At 34.3% G+C, this 17,179-nt stretch overlaps 3 protein-coding genes across 5 annotated transcripts in view; 2 read left to right on the top strand and 1 right to left on the bottom strand.

Moving 5' to 3' along the window:
* Window positions 1–2,165, top strand: part of LOC140443311 (putative fatty acyl-CoA reductase CG5065) — an 82,610-nt gene extending 80,445 nt beyond the window's left edge. For both annotated transcript variants that reach the window (XM_072534503.1, XM_072534502.1), the window contains exons 7-8: window positions 608–862; window positions 1,916–2,165. In XM_072534503.1, coding sequence (XP_072390604.1) covers window positions 608–862; window positions 1,916–2,072 — 412 coding nt within the window. In that variant the 3' untranslated portion in view covers window positions 2,073–2,165. The remainder of the gene's footprint in view (window positions 1–607; window positions 863–1,915) is intronic.
* An 8,315-nt stretch (window positions 2,166–10,480) lies between these two features.
* LOC140442610 (uncharacterized) lies at window positions 10,481–14,094 on the bottom strand. The gene is made up of 2 exons (XM_072533616.1): window positions 13,763–14,094; window positions 10,481–12,415 (listed from the first exon to the last, which is right to left on the bottom strand). Exons 1-2 carry the CDS (start codon window positions 13,995–13,997, stop codon window positions 11,610–11,612), a joined length of 1,041 nt encoding a protein of 346 aa, XP_072389717.1. The 5' UTR covers window positions 13,998–14,094; the 3' UTR covers window positions 10,481–11,609.
* Window positions 14,095–14,632: 538 nt separating this feature from the next.
* fry (microtubule binding protein furry) overlaps window positions 14,633–17,179 on the top strand; it is a 192,596-nt gene continuing 190,049 nt past the window's right edge. For both annotated transcript variants that reach the window (XM_072534500.1, XM_072534498.1), the window contains exons 1-3: window positions 14,633–14,836; window positions 15,737–15,916; window positions 16,225–16,427. In XM_072534500.1, coding sequence (XP_072390601.1) covers window positions 14,803–14,836; window positions 15,737–15,916; window positions 16,225–16,427 — 417 coding nt within the window. In that variant the 5' untranslated portion in view covers window positions 14,633–14,802. The remainder of the gene's footprint in view (window positions 14,837–15,736; window positions 15,917–16,224; window positions 16,428–17,179) is intronic.

Here is a 17,179-nt window from a genome sequence, read left to right as displayed (position 1 = left end):
TATAAATTGTTATACATAAAAGTTCACAAACGTAAAAGTTATGGCGAAAAATAAAATTTTAAATTTCAATTTTAACAGTCAGTATATTTCTTAATATCACCATTTTAGTAAAGCACGTTGGCTGAAATCGTAATATTTTAAGTTTAGAATCTACTATTTCTTTTTGTACAATAACTTAAGGACCACACTGTATGGATAAGCATTCGGCTCGTTGATCATTTGCCGTGTTCCTTAAGATTCTGTGAGTTGTCAACTTGCGCAGACAGTGGTAGAATTGGGTTCCAAAAGAGAAAAAAAAAGTAGCTTCTCTCTTTGTTTGCATACTAGAGATAAGATAACTTCACATTTCTACCCCTGATTTTTTATGAATAGTTGAAAAGATTATGGTTTATTTTAAACTCCGGTTACTTGGAACTGTTCTGCTAGTGCTAGTGCAGAATGGGATAAAAGTCTATATATACAGTTCAGCCACTAATAAAAAATTACAATTGGCCAGTCATGTATTATCATGTCTTTCAATATTTTGCTTAAATCGGCGTTTTTTATTTTACTGCTAATGGGAAATGACCTTAGTACTTTTATTTAATTTTCATTTTTTTTATTTCAGTATGATACGAATACAAAAGAAAATTTATGATGGCCTGGAACTGCTGCAATTCTTTTCTGTTCGAGATTGGGTATTTGAAAGTAAAAACAGCCTTGGAATTGTGGATAAAATAAACGATACTGATAAGGAAAAATTCCCAATGATAACAATACCTCCAATTAAAGAATACATGATAAATGCTTTGGTTGGTACGCGGCAATATTGTCTGAAGGAAGATTTGTCCACATTGCCCAGTTGCAGAAGAAAATTGAAAGTGTACGTATATAGTGAATAATGAATTATTGAATAGATAAGTGATGAATTCGACCGTTACTTGATGGAAAGTCATTTTATGTAACAACAAAACACTGAAAACTTTGTTTTCAAAACTTTCACAAAATTTATTGTAATATCTTATCACTACAGTTTTTTCGGCAGAGTTCCTTTCTCAAGTGATCTATTTTTCGTATATGTTTACACTTTATAGTCTTTAACTTAATAGTTTGAGGAGGGGAGAACTATTTGTCTCAAGTTGGGCATTCAGAATTATGTCTGTATTTTTTAATTTGTCAATTTCAAGAACGGTAATTTCTTCAATGTTAACGGACTTCATCCGGTCGGTTGTTCATTTGTCCAGGGATCAAACGTTGCCGCATTTAAAGCGTTCTACAATATACAGTGCTAACCAAAAGTTCCCTGCCTCTCGTATCATTTGAACGGTTATACTTATAATAGTGAAATTTGGTGGGAGGATATAGACAGAAGTAGGCTTCTCAACTATAAGATATATAACTATATAACTTATAGTCATAACAGGTAATTGATAGATTTATATAGACTAATAAATAGATAGTATAAGTGATAGATGACGTTACAGAGCCACTGTGGCCGATAATTTTAAATGGAACCAACTTTGTATTGAAAATGCCTATTCAATAATACTAATTTTATTTGGGTTTAACCCTTTCGCTCATGCATTTTTGTTTTTTAGATAAAAATTTGAAATTAGGTAGACATTATTTTTTTTTTTACTTTTTGACGTAATCAAAATAATTCCCTGTTATTATTGTCGTCTTTAAAGAATGATTTAAAAGGCTGGATTTCGACTTTGTTCATTCTCTCTGCTGCTTCAACTACAATAATTGGTCGGGTTGTGACACCCGTACCATAACCAAATCTTGTAATGTGTTTTTGCGGACTCCAGTGTACCGTAATTTTTGTGTTTTTTCATTGACAAAGTAGAAAATAAAATAGAACCAGCATTTTTTTTGTTTTAAATTGAAATGATTTATTTAAACTAAATCCACTACATATTAATTTATTTTTTAGGTTATACGTTATTCACAAGATAGCCGTTTATGGATTTTATTACTATTGTTTCTACCTGTTAAGTTTGTTTATTCCCCAAGTTAAAATTCTATTTGACGGGCTAAACACACTACTCAGCTTTATTCCGTTAATTGGTAGATTTTTCTCTGTCAAATAACAGTAAATTGGTAAGCATGACCGTCGTGTCGTAATGTCTTATTGTTCATAAATATAATAAATTGTTAATAAAATGCATTAGTAAAATAATAAATACTGTCTTTTATTTATAAGCGTTTGAAAAAAACTTTCGCGCAAAAGATCAAAGCGAAATCCATATAGACGAAAGAACCTTCAGGGTACTAACCAGAGATTAGAGGATGCTTCCATAAGTATAGTATTAGATATTTATTAATATTCAAATTCCAAGGTGGTGGCTTGTATAAAGTAATATCTTTCCTGAGGTAAGTCAGAAGAAGAAAAGCACCACCAAAGAACTGCAAAAAAATGGATAAATTTTGAAAGTCGACCAATTACATAAGAGTCACAAAGCGAGCAAAAGTTCATAAATAGATAAGAAGATTATCCATGCGCTGCTTTGATTTGAAGAGCATAATGCTAATTAAATATACAGTTATACAGTGCGTTCAATTAAGTTGGCACCATACGGGAAACTATTTTATGAAAAAAAGTTATTCTGTATAAGAATTTCTGCATGTTCTTCAACCAAAAATACAATCATCAAATATTAAATTTGTTCAGTCATATACCTACGCGATTTGTGAAAAAATTTGAGTTGTGGATAATATTTATATATTCAGGAATTCTACAGCATTCACTGCTTTCCCTCGCTTAACCGCTTCCATCCCTCTCTGTTGTCCCATTTTCCATCGTTTAGGCCTCTTTTACTCATGACGTCGTTTACTTCGTTCTTCCAAAATATTCGGGATCGTCCTCTTTTCCTCCTTCCTATGGGGATCCATTCGGTTATTCTCTATCCATGTGCTGTCGCTAGTTCTTCTTACATGTCCATACCACTTTAGTCTTTTTTGTTCTATATAATGTTAGTATGTCTGCTTCTATTGATGTTCTTTGCTTTATTTCGTGATTACTTCTCCTATCCATTCTTGTTACTCTGCAGCATCTTCGCAGGCATCAATCTCTGTTGCTACTATCTTACTGCTGTTTTTCTTGTTTATAATCCAATTTTCCGCCCCATATGTCATAATACTTCGCACTAATGTTTTATAAATCTGTGTTTTTGTCTACATATTTAGGTGTCTATCCCACCATACTGAGTTAAGTTGTCGGATTGCTGTGCTTGTTTGTCCTAATCTTTGCTTAATTTCTTCCTCTGTTGTTGCCTTTTTCGTGATTATAAACCCCAAGTTTTTGAATTTATCCTTTCCTTTGATTGTTACATTGTCGTCAATCTGTAGATTTTCTATGTATTCTTCCAGCCTGTAGACCAGCCTTGGTATATTCTTCTTGTAGTTTCTTCATCATGTATCTGAGGTCTTCTTGGTCTTGTGCAATCACTACTTGATTGTCTGCAAAGCTTAACGTATATAGGTATTCGTTTCGTACCGGTACTCCCATGGCTTCACATTTTCTTTTCCATGTAGTCAAGGCTGTATATTTTGAATAGGGTTGGAGATGTGGAACAACCCTGCAAAAGGCCTTTTGTTGTGGTGAAGTCTCCTATGACTCTTGTTCCCATTTTAATGGACACTTTATTTTCTTTTTACAGAGCTTTTGTAGCTTCTATGAGTTCCGTCTGTATTTCTAATTTGTACATTGCCTCCCATAGTTCTGACCTTGGTCATACGCCTTTCTCAGGGCCACAAATGCCAAATGTATATCTCTATCTTTTGCTTTTTTCTTTTCCAACAGTTGTTCCAGTGTATATATGTGGTCTATGCATGATCTTCCTGCCGTGAAGCCTGCCTGATCCTCCCCGATTTTGCCTTTTATCGCTTGCTCTATCTTTTCTCGCACTATCTTCCCATATAATCTTCCTATTGATGATATTACGCTTATTCCTCTGTACTTTTCGAATCGTTTTCTATCTCCTTTCTTAAATATGTATGTCATATATGCCTTCGTCCATTCCTTTGGGAGCTGTTCCCCATTTATGGCTTTCTGAAATATCCATTACAAAGAGAAGAAAAGAGGATTCGCAAAAGAAAAAACGAAACCACCTAAATACGGAACTTAAATATATAGAAAACCTTAACAGAGAGAAAGAATTCAGAGCATTCTAAGGAAGTTAACATCAACAGAAAAGAATTCAAGGCAACTACAAGACAATGCAGAAGTCAGAATGGCGACCTATTAACAACAAGGAAAGATGTATTGAGTAGATGTGTGGAATGCTTTAACCAGGCACTTAATGTGAAGGAAGAAGAAAACCTGGAAAACGAAAGAGATGAGCTAAGGGGAGCAGACGAGAGGGGGAAGAGGAACCACCAACGATTCTTGAAGTTAAAGATGCAGTTAAAAAACTAGCCAGAAACAAATCACCCAGAATAGATAATCTCCCAGATGAACTATATAAAGAAGGTGGCCATGATACCATTATGGCATTACAGCAGCTTATAAAAGAAATATGGACACAGAAATCCCTCCCCAATGATTTGAATACTTTGCACCATATACAAAAAAGGAGATATCTTTGAATGCTCTAACCACAGAGGAATTACGCTTATAAATGCAACATATAAAATATTTTCCACAGTACTATGTCACCGTATGGCACATTATGCAGAACTAATAGTAGGAAAATACCAGGCTGGTTTCAGAGGTGGTAAATCTACAATTCATCAGATTGCAACCCCAGAAAGCAATGAAAAAGCTAGGAATACGAAATCAGTTGGTAAATTTAACAAAACTAACTCTTGAAAAGGTTGAATGTAGAGTACGAATTCAGAGGGAACTGTCTGAACCTTTTAAAACAAATACATATGAGCTGCGCCAGGGAGACTCTCTCCTGTATACTGTTCAATCTAAAAAAAGTGATACGCATGTCACAAATCACAACCACTAGTTCAACATATAATAAATCCGTGCAAATCCTAGCCTATGCTGATGATATCAATATTGTTGGAAGAACGGAAAACGATGTACGAGAGGCGTATGTAGCATTAAAAGAATCAGCTACAAAAATGGGTTTAACAATAAATACCAACAAAACGAAGTATATGAAAATAAGCAAGCAACCACAAATCCCACGACCACTTGTTATAGAAAATGACGTCATCGAAGCAGGGAACGAATTTGTATACCTGGGGGGCTATCAGAGTGGAGCCATACCTCTTTTAGTTTGTAGGCCGGGCGATGCCCGGTTGGGTGGCTACGTTCATCACGCAACCAAACCCCCGTCATCCGAAAACCGACCTCATCCTGCTGGTCTGTTCCTCCCCGTTCCGATCCGGAAAGTAACAGACCAGCAGCGTATGGCCCTTTATGGCCCGATGTTTGACCAGACTAAATCGAACGAGCCGACCATCCCTCCCCATAGTAGAAACAACGCCAAACGCATTATCTCGGGCTTGAAAAAAGTTAGCCAGGTAGCCAATAGGGGCTTGCCAATAAAAGTTAAAAAATAGTAAAATAAGTATAAGTAGAAAATGGACAACACAGACATAGAGGACGAAACAAACATTTACGTTGGTCATAGTTGATAAAACCCTAACTAGACGAACGTAGGACCCACGATAGGAAGAAGCCGATATGTAGATACTCGAAGCGAAAATGTCATAAGTTATTCATGTTAGGACCTCATGAAATAACTATGAATATCGATGCTACCCATGATAGCCTTAGTGATGAAATTGCGGACGTCAAACCTTGAAAGGTTAAAAATTCTCATGACACGAGAATTTGACTGACACCAAGTTCCGCGTGCGCCAACGACTAGAGGTGCCATGCAAATCTGTTTCCCTGGATATCGGGTCTGCATGGTCTGAAGGAATCGAGGCTCTGTGTACAGTGCTGTTTTATTAGCAGCAGCTGTACTTAGGGGTTCAGGACCCTCCCAGCTGACGGCAACGTCCACGACAATTACCTGCTCACCCAGAAGCGCGACAAGGTCAGGTATCTTCAGAGTCCCGTCCGCGCATCTGATTCGCGGCTCAACCTCGCAAATCCACCCTTTCTTTTCAACTGCCTTCCGTAAACACGTAACGAGCTGATCGTGTCTCTTAATGCGATGCCAGTGTGATGCGGGGCATTTTTGCAGTACATGACTAAGGCTCTAGTTACGTTCGCATCCCTTTCGGCACCGTCTTTCGTGAGGTGGATTTGAAGGGATGCCTCTCGTTGGCAGGAGATTTCCTCGCAGTTGAATAGTCTTCACGAAGTCTCTCCCCGACCAGTAGGGCGGTGGATTGCTTATCCAGGCTGAGCTTTCCGAATGTGAAGAACCTTGGCGAAGTCCGTTTCCACTATAGCCGTCCTCAAGTTTCTGACTCAATTCACGTGCGATGAATGCTGAATTGCCGGATGATGTTCTGGTCCACTTAACTTAACACTGAAAATAATACTACCGCAGAATTTGCAAGGCCAACAGATGCTATTTCAGGCTCAATCTCCTTCTTAAATCCACGATTATATCGAGAAATACAAAATTAAAACTCTACAAAACAATAATACGCCCAGTCCTAACATATGGTTCAGAGACCTGGACTCTAACAAAAAATAATAAAAACAAGTTTGGCATGTACTGGCGCAAATGATGTTTTGCTTTGGTGCTGCACATCTGTTCGTCGATTATCAATCGAGCAGTCTTCGGAACGGAATCGAATCGAGTGTTTAGAATGTTAACCAATGTTCGAATGCGGAACAACCCATCGTAACCGGGTTCGCCTTTCTTGACTCGAGTGCTTTCATCACGAAAGGATAAAATGTTGTTTTATCGCCATGAATTTTCCTTTGGGCATTATCTTTGCTATTGCTTGAAACGCGTTTTGGCCCCAATAGCTTTCCAAATTGGGATAACGGTAGACACTCATGTAAATGAGAATGCCAATATATCTAAAAATATCTTCACTGGTAGTAGTGAATTTTGTGTTCATATCGACTTGGCGAGCTGCTCGATTTGTTTCAAATGCAATCAAGTCAACCAATTCCTTAGTGAAAAAATAGCGAAATAGTTCCATCCGTGTCTCGAGCTCCTTTATGGACGTGGTACGCTTGAGTGACCCCGGAAGGCTACTTGATTGACATACAAACGCATTGATTGTTTTTGCCATACGATTTTGGAAAACTCGGCCGAATTTTTAGCTATTGATTCAATACCTGCGAAAAAGTTATAATACCAGTTTAGGAAACTCATCAATACTCTTAAGTCAAAACAATTCATACCTGCACCAGTGAAGCAGAAGGCACAATTGATGGACCAGCAATTTCGATTTCGGGCAATGGAGAACGAGGTCGTTTCAGTTTCTTGAAACGCGGTGTTGAAGTTGATGGCACGTCATATTGATCTTTTTCTTCTGCCGTAACGACCTTTTCGTGTGAAACATTCTGTTCAGGAAGTAATGTTGACGAAGCTGATGAAGTGCTTCGTCGACTGCAGTCAAGTTCAATGAAAAGTCGGCCGCTTGATTGACGAAAGCAGATTCGTCTTCATCTATTGGTCGAACCACCTGTTAAATATACTGTTCATCCTCGGGTGATATTTCATCAAGCACAAAATCTGGATCGTTCACATCATCGTCGCTACTGAAATCAGTTTCCACATCTGATTCGACCGATTCTATAAATGCCCTTTGTTCCTCTTTGCTCATTTCGCTGATCTTTACTTTATTTCGGCTTCGAAAATCCATTTTCTGTCACAATAGAACTGTAAACAATGACACAATTAGGCATCTGAACACAATAGAAATAGGACACTAATCTCCATCTAAACTGTCATAAGTGCTCTGAGGCACGCTTTCCTTTTTCTGTTTTTACACAACTTCATAATTTTATTTTTCACTTCCACTTATATCATATTAAAAGAATGAATTCTTACCTTTTCAACGGTATAAATCACGACGAGATCCAATACAAAAAACTATATAATTTTTTTTTTGAAAATTGGACTGTAGCAAGAAATAATTTTCGATCTTAACACTACGAAACTTCTTACTAAACTGTTCCGAAAAAGGAAACGGTAAAATGATTTTGCTTATGAACCAAGATAACAATGAAGGTATAACTGTATCCAGAAATTTAGTGTCTCCTTATAAAAGTTATATTAATAACAGCTGTAAAACTGAATAATCCTTTGTAAATACTCTATTGTTGTATAATTATCACAGCTATCCAAGCTGACAGGACCGGCATATAGCCAAGTCAACTGTAGGTTAGTACACAATCAGATCAAATATTATCATTCAAGCGTAATTTCAAAAAACTCTTTTTATAAACATAAAAATTTCCCATAATTATTGTATTCTTTTATTAATCATTATTTTAAGTCTCAACGAAATAAAAGCGCCCAAGATTATAAAGATCTCAATTTAGTCAAATTGACTGGACTGGAATATCTTAAACAGCACATTAGAACTGACAAACCCGTATATACAGTTATAATAAGTAAAAGTTTAACTTAATTGGCCTATTAACAAATTACTTGGAATTTATATAACTTTCTATCTGTTATTTATCGTTAATTGTTTTTTAATTTGAAGAGAGTTGTACGATGACAAACTAACACTTAAAAGTCTGCTTTCGACGGAATTGGTTGTAAAGTCGTTTGAGTGTTTAGTTTGTGCAAAAAATTAGTTGAGTATTGTTATAAAAGTTTTTATATTTTTAGAGTGTGTACACTTGCCGGTGAATCCACGTAGTCAAATTTACCTTTATTGTATGAAACAATGTGGCGTCCCTGGAGTCCAGAGGATAATAGGGCAATTTCGCCAGTTAATGAACCGGAAGAAAATCTACAAGGAGGTGATCTCATTCAAGTATTAGAACCTGAACACCGCCAACGAATACATTTATCTGCTGATGCAAAACAAATTATTGCTAATGTTTTTCAAACTTTTGTCGAAAAAAACATGGACAGTAACGAAACCTTACATGAAACGGCAACTTTGACTAAAAAACCATTATCCACGGTCAGAAAAATTGTAAGTAATCCTATTATACCAAGATTAATAAGACGGGATAACAGTATTTCTCGGAAGCTCGATCGTGCAGATGAAGATCTTATTCGTCGCAAAGTGTATGCCTTGTATGAAGAACAAATTGTACCCACACTAGATATATTAGTTGACAGGCTTCACGTCGACAACACTGAAATTAAGTGCGGTAGAACAACTGTTTGGAAGTGTTTGCAACGTATAGGGTTTAAATACAAAAAAGTAGATAAAAGACAGGTACTTATGGAATCCAATCGTTTACGGATATGGCGAATGGAATAATTAAACAAAATAAACAGTGTCGTCGAGAGAATCAGCCTATTATTTATTTAGATGAAACGTGGTTTGATACTCACGATACGCCATCTAAAGGTTGGGTAGAATGTAGATAATAGTCAATCTTGTTCAACAAAAGCGCCTTCTAATAGAGGAAAAAGAATAACAATATTCCATGCTGGATCAGTCGATGGATGGGATCCAAATGCCTTATCTCTATCAGCTAAAAACATCAGTGATTCATGTCTCGATTTCCATGACAACACAACTTCAGATATATTTGAAGACTGGTTCAAAAATAAGTTAATACCCAACATATCCCCTAATAGTGTTGTAGTTATGGACAATGTAACATAACATAATGTTAACTTAAGTTAAGAGTTCGAAGAAATAATACTTCGCCACATTTAAATGCATCTGTCCTGCATTTAATTGAAAAGGAAGTAGTCAAATTTGATGCGAATAGTTTCACATATCATGAAAGCTGAGAATTCATATTTTCCTACATATAATATACAAAATATTATCATCAATTTAAAAGACCTATGTGATGTAATATTTATACTCGTTTTGTGTTTTATTGGCACTGGTTTCCACAACCAACTGGCCAGTCAATTTCATAATGATTTTTTTAGACTATAACTTATCACTAACTCAGGGGAGTAATGTGTAGTGTCTATGTTAAGTAAATGTCTTGTTACTTTAGTAAAGTTGACGTCATTGTCTTTACAAAGAGACGCTAATTGTATCCGAACGTCTCCGGTCCCTCAGGTGAGTACCGATTTACTCGTTTTAAAAGGTTCATATTTATTCATGTTGACTTGTTATGTTTAACTTTTCCGTTTCATGTCTGAAAAAGTTGGCAAAAAATGATAAATTTCTTTATTAATAATTTCACGAAAAAAAATTATTCTTCACTAAAGGTTGTGCATCACATAAAATTATTAATCAATAATCTTATAAAATATTAAGTGGTAGATAGGGAAAATCATAATTATTAATTAATACTGAAGAAGAAAGTGATTTTAAATTTGGATATACAAGAAAATGTTATTTTAAAATGTTTGTAGGTATTAAAAATTATGTCCAAGTATATTCATGGCCTTCTAATAATTAAATAATACATTTAAAGTAAAAAGTAAATAAAAAAATACTTTTGCATTTGTTGATTTTGTATATTGAATAAGTTATCAGTTCATGTATTTTTTCCCTTAATTATCTAGATATTTATTTAAATTAAATATGTAATATAAATGCCAAATAAAATATAAAATTCGTTAAGCCGGCCCTTTTTACTATTTACCTGAAGAGGCAAATCTCTTTATGGCGTCGACTTTATCAGCAGGATACTTTTAAATCCTGCATAAGTCAGTTCTTATAACTGTAAATGAAGTATACTGTCTGTAGGTACTGTTAGCAGTTTTGGGAACAAATATTATTGCGTATAATAACCATTGACTTTTGTCATGCATGCCTCGAGGCACTATTAAGCGGTAGAGGGTTAATTAAAGTTATAAATTTTATTGATCTCAAGACAATTGTAAAAAATGGTACAAATCGCGCAACGTTTATTTAATGAACAGATTTATAGATAGTCAGTTTATTTTCAGCAAAATACAAAAATTGCACAAGAAAGCTTCTTCATCTTTAAAAAGCATTTTGATTTTTGTGGATAGCACACTCTGATCAAAAGATATCAAATTTTTACCGTCGACTGATACACATTTTATTTAGCATTGATTTCGCGCGAGCAAATGACATTCAAAATCGCCGGTAGCTTCAAGCGTTGTTTCTGAAAGAACGTTTCAGTCTACATAATAATTGGTGATTGAAATTCTTAGAATTATCTCAGCTACATTTTTTATTTGAAACATTTTTTTCTACGGCGTACAGGTTCTTGGTAAATCGATTTTTGTTAGTTTTGACCCCTATGCGAGGGGGGGTTTTAGGGGGAAGCCCGGGGTAAAAGTTTTTTGCATCTTTTTGGTGTCTTAAAATTTACATTCTTAGCAAAATTTAGCTTGTTCGTATGATTTTTAGGGGTCAAATCTCTGACAAGTGGACTAAGTGTGTACTAGCAAATGCATTTTTAAAGCGCTTGCATCACTAAACTGCTTAAAACAGATTTCACTTGTCAGGCTTTTCTACAGTGTGCACTCTTAAATGTTTTTTTTTTAATTACTTGCTACGTTAAACTTCTTAGAACAAACTTCACCCTTGTAAGGTTTTCCTCCAGTGTGCACTATCGAATGTGTTTTCAAACTATCTGCTTGAGTAAACAGCTTAAAACAAATTTCACACTTACAAGGTTTTTATTTAGTGTGCACTCTCAAATGTCTTTTCAAAGTCCTTGCTACCCTAAACTTCTTAAAACAAACTTCACACTTGTAAGGTTTTTCTCCAGTGTGCATTCTCAAATGTGCTTTCAAACTATCTGCTTGAGTAAACTGCTTAAAACAAATTTCACACTTATAAGGTTTTTCTCCAGTGTGGAGTCTCAAATGTCTTTTCAAAGTCCTTGCTACCCTAAACTTCTTAAAACAAACTTCACACTTGTAAGGTTTTTCTCCAGTGTGCATTCTCAAATGTGTTTTCAAATCAGTTGCTTGAGTAAACTGCTTAAAACAAATTTCACACTTATAAGGTTTTTCTCCAGTGTGGAGTCTCAAATGTCTTTTCAAACTACTTGCTTGAGTAAACCGCTTAAAACAAATTTCACACTTAAAAGGTTTTTCTTTAGTGTGCAGTCTTACATGTTTTTTCAAATCATCTGATTCTCTAAACTGCTTAAAACAAACTTCACACTTGTAAGGTTTTTCTCCAGTGTGCACTCTTAAATGTCTTTTCAAACTACTTGCTTGAGTAAACCGCTTAAAACAAATTTCACACTTAAAAGGTTTTTCTTTAGTGTTCAGTCTTACATGTTTTTTCAAACCATCTGATTCTCTAAACTGCTTAAAACAAATTTCACATTTGTAAAGTTCCTGTCTAGTCCGAATTTTTATACTTCTATTTACAGTTTTTTCTTCGATGTGTCGACTTGGATCGTGTTCTTTGTGAAATGAATGTTCACACAATGTTTCCATAATTTTCATTTTATTCTCCTCCTGAGTAAAACCTAAAATACAAACAACTACATTTACTACAACAGAAAAATGAATACAGACATTAAATAATAAACAAAGTTAACATAATCAAATGTCAGTGAACGGGCAGGGTTTCTCTAACACCGTCCAAGTGTAGCTGAATAAATATTTCGGCTGGGTACAAGTAATTAGGTATAATTACTTCGGATTATTCCTTCGATTTTTGGTATATTTCCATTATATGGTCATAACCACCTCTTTATGAACCAACTGGTTGTTAAATAAAATATACTGCTTGTGACATATATATATATGCATGTTTTTTAAAAATTAATTAGTATTAATTGAATTAAAAATATTTGTGGCACTTTTTGACTGGCAACCTATTATCAATGTATTCTCCTAATTTTAAATGTATAAAAAATGTGAGTTTGATTAACTACATTATGAACATTGTGATCCTGCAGTGAGATCTTAGGTTATTAATGTCACATGTAATGACAATTTGGGAGAGAACTGCAGAGCAAAGATTAAGCTAGAAAGGAGCGCAATGGATATCTTGCCCGCTTTGAGACAGGTGATAGAGAAATTCAGTAAGAAGAAAAGAGAGCTACACTTGGAGTTTACAGATTTTGAGAAGGCCTATGACACAGTTCCTAGACAAAAACTGTGAAGATGTATGAGAGAAATGGGTTCCTGAAAAGTATGTAAGGCTTGTAAAGGATATGTATGAGGGAGCTTACACCAAAGAAAGGACTTGAGTTAGATTGACAGTTGGTTTGCATCAAGGTTCTTCAGAATTACTACCTGCTTAATCTTGTCACAGAATATAGGCTGGTTGATTTAACTGGGAATGAGTGGGGAACTCTGTGATCTAAAAATCGGGGAAGGGCTGAAAAGAAAGATATACAAGAGTGTGGTGAGGTCTGCATTGGTATATGGTGGTGAACTGCAGCTTTTAAAGAGGGTCCAGGAAAAGAAGGTGGAGAAAACGGAAATGACAATGTTACCGTGGATGTTGGGTAAGACTAAAAGAACAAGGTCAACGACTATGTGGTTAGGGAAAGAGCTAAGGTTACTACAGCCTAAAAAAGATTCAATAACAAAGACTGCAATGGTTTGGACATGTCAAGCATAGAAATAAGAACTATGTGGGATGAAGAATAGAGCTGTTAAAAGTTGAGTGAAAGAGGGGTAGAGGAAAACTAAGGATAAGGATAATATGGAAGGACTGTGTGGTAGAGATCTTGAGAAAGGTTTAAGTGAAGAAGACACAAAGGAGAGTAATGAATGGCAAAGATGAGTAAAGAACAGGGACCCCTGAAAAGGGAAAATGAGGAAGGAGAAGGAAACTTGTCACATTATTAACTGATACTAACCTTTTTGAGGTTTTTGGTTGTCTTCACATGGGTATAGTTTATTTCTATCTTGGTATATTTCAATATTTGTAGAATATTCCCTTAAGTCTAAATAATCATATGTATCATGTGTACTTTGTCTATTAGATTCCTCTTTAATTTCACATGTAAAGCCATCCATAAGACCATCATCTAAGTCACTATACTCTATTTCTATTTTACAGGTCTCCTCACTAAATTCTTGTTTTACTTCCATTTTAAACTTGATTTTATGTATTTCAATACAAATGCTATGTCGATCTAAAATATAAATAATAAAAATTAAGAAGAAATGGCAAAAGTATAAAGTGCCGGTGAAGTGGGTGAAGTTAGCTACACAATGCTACAAATGAGAGAAAGTTTTGTATTTGGCAGTGTTGCCATGTCGTTTTAATAAATCATTAAAGAGCATGTCATATAATATGAATTAATTTTACTAAACATTCTGTTTAAGTTTTAAAAAGAAGTTTAATTAATTTAAATTGAATTTATTATAATTTAAATTAACTTTTTAAGCTTTTAAATTCTTAAGTTTTTAAGGTATTCAGGTACCATTATTCAATCCCAAAATTATAGGAAAATAGTCATAAAATTGAAATCTGCTGAACATCTGTTGCAATCTGGCAACTAGTGTTTTGAAAGTTTTGACAGTATTGCCAAGTTTATTTGCTACAAAGTAAAAATATATATTAAAATCTTAAAATCATTACAGCAGAATTTAACTTGTTATTCACTTTCTAACTTTAGTATTTATAGTGATATGATCGACACCTATCGATATCAGAGATATGCTACTTCATAATCGATATCCATAGAGATTAGAGATCGTGCGATTGTCGGAAACCGGTTGTTGTTTCTGTAGGTTACAAAAAGAGAAGAATTTAGGTTAGCAAACATTTTGATAGTTGTCAGCTGTATAGTTGACAAATATTAAAAATATATTTATTTTAACAAAATGATTATGTTAAAACTATTCTGCAATTTTAACAAATAATACGGTCTTCTAGTTATTACGTCAGAATATGTCAGAATTCCAAATGGATGTTCAAGAAACAGGTAACTATCAATTTAATTTAAACAAAATTATATACTATTTAGAAATTCCCAATAACTGTACAGATTCAGAGATAATCACACATAAACCACTTTAATAGTATTTAAAAAGAAAAGAAAATTTAATATAATATCCTGGAAGCTAATAAAATAATTAACAAGCTTCCTTAGACTAAGGGGGAAATCACAGTAGTGACTCTGTAGTAAGCAAACTAGGATTTTAATTAAAAAACTCTAGGATGTAGAATTTTTGTAGAGAAAAAACATTAGACAGTTCCCCATTATTTGTAACAGCCAAGGGCAATTAGGGTGTTTAGTATTAAGAAACCCGTTTTTGTTAAAATAATACAAAATGTGCCTGGGAAATTACAAGCAGAATATATTTCGTTAACATAGACAAAAAAAATCACACACAAAAAAATTAACATAGAAAACACTAAAAGTATGTAAGGAAACAGCTTATAACATTGTATTAAGATTTCAGTAATAAATAGCTTTAGAAGAGTTATTGCACTCAATGAGATCACTAGAAATGTAGCAGGTAAAAGAATATAATAGATGTTTAGGTTAGAGTACAATACCGCTACCATAAACAAATACAAATATATTTGTATTATCAACATAAATAAATTGTTAGCAAGATGCAGTGGGCTGAAAAGAATTGACAAAATACTCTCTGAATTGTTGTATATAGGATACAAGAATGGAATTCTATGGGGAAAAAGACAGTAGATTAAGAACTTAATAGATAAGTGTAATATAAAGGCATAGAGATTATGAAGATGTAAATATGTTTAAAAGCTTAATTGCATGACGAAAAGTAGGATTAGCATAATTATAATTCATAAATACATTCCCTAATTTAGTACTTACTTTGTTACAAACACTTTTTTTACTTTTTAGATTTGATCTCCAATGATTCAGAAAATGAATGTTCACAAAGTGTGTGCTCTGATACCCACAGTGACAACACATCAGCCTCTGGACTAACAGACAAAAGTACTTTGTCGGAGTCAACCTTACATGCCCTTTCAGGAGGTAGTGAAGCTGATAATTTTACTAGCCAGTCAACAGCTTTATCAGGTAAACTAGTCTTAAATGTATCAATAACAGATATATATTTTACTGTATGTATGTTTTTTACTAAAACATACATTCACTTACATCTTTTATCCTCTATTTTTCCTCCTAGTACTAATAACCACTCCCCATAATATACGATCTAAGTAAGCAATATTCTTTCTCTTTAGATATTTAAGAAATTTTCTATCATCATGCATGTTCTATTTAATACCTCCTCATGGTATGCCTTGTCCCTCTGTTTCTTATTACTCACCTTATATTATACAATAGTATAAGATAACAAAAAATTGTAACTTTCTTTGTTTTAGGACTTGACTCTAAACAAACATTTACTACGGTGATCAATCGAGGAATTGTTTTACCATGGGGAGCACAAAAAGAAAGAAGTACATCATCAGGGCAGCATTTAGACATGGACTTAAGACCTGGCGAGTTTGTGATGAGAAATTTGTTTGCAGACTTTACAGTTATAGCAGAGAAAAAGATTGAATCTGTTATGACAGAATCACAAGTAAGTTTTTTTGTCCGAAAAATATTTAGTTATAATATTTACATTTAAAATGAGTTTCAAAAGCATATGGCGATATAAAGATATATTGTTTTGACATCTAGAAAGGACTGTTAAAACTCAAATAAAAGATAGACATTACAAATAGTTTCAAAACAATTATACCCTGCTTGAAAATTATTAATAACACAGTTTTTTATATCACAGCTGATAATCCTCATGACTAGTTCACATTATTCCAGTCCAGTAATCCAGCGAGTTAATCCAGTCCAGTACTGGACTGGATCATATCGTCCACATTATTCTAGTCATTCAAGAGCTTTAAGATCGGTAACACTATTTTGAAAATGCTTTCATGTCTGGTCCATTGCGTAATCAAGCACTAGATGGGCCTTTCACACTATTCCAGTGGCAATAGAGTGGGTGGATTGGAATGGAAAATAGACTGTCATTCCCGTCAACTGGACTGGATTGATCACTAGAATGACACATTCCAGTGCAGGTTCACATTATTCCAGTGGCATTTGACTACTCAAATGACTCATGGGCTGATTTTGTTCTTAAAAAATTATTGTTTTATTTTCTATAGACGCAAGAAAAAAGTAGAACATTCCAAGGTTTTTTGATTTGCTGATGGAGTCATATTTTCAAAACATTAAAAAATTTTTGGTAGAATTTGCTCTTAAACTCCCATAACCCAGGAGGCACCAGCTCATATATATTAGCAATTTCTGGTTTCTAGTTTAAAAAGTAGC

This window comes from Diabrotica undecimpunctata, chromosome 6 (genome assembly GCF_040954645.1).
Source record: "Diabrotica undecimpunctata isolate CICGRU chromosome 6, icDiaUnde3, whole genome shotgun sequence".
NCBI classification, from domain to species: Eukaryota; Metazoa; Arthropoda; class Insecta; order Coleoptera; family Chrysomelidae; genus Diabrotica; species Diabrotica undecimpunctata.
Note: the sequence above shows the minus strand (reverse complement) of the source record. Positions and strands in the feature narration are given on the sequence as shown.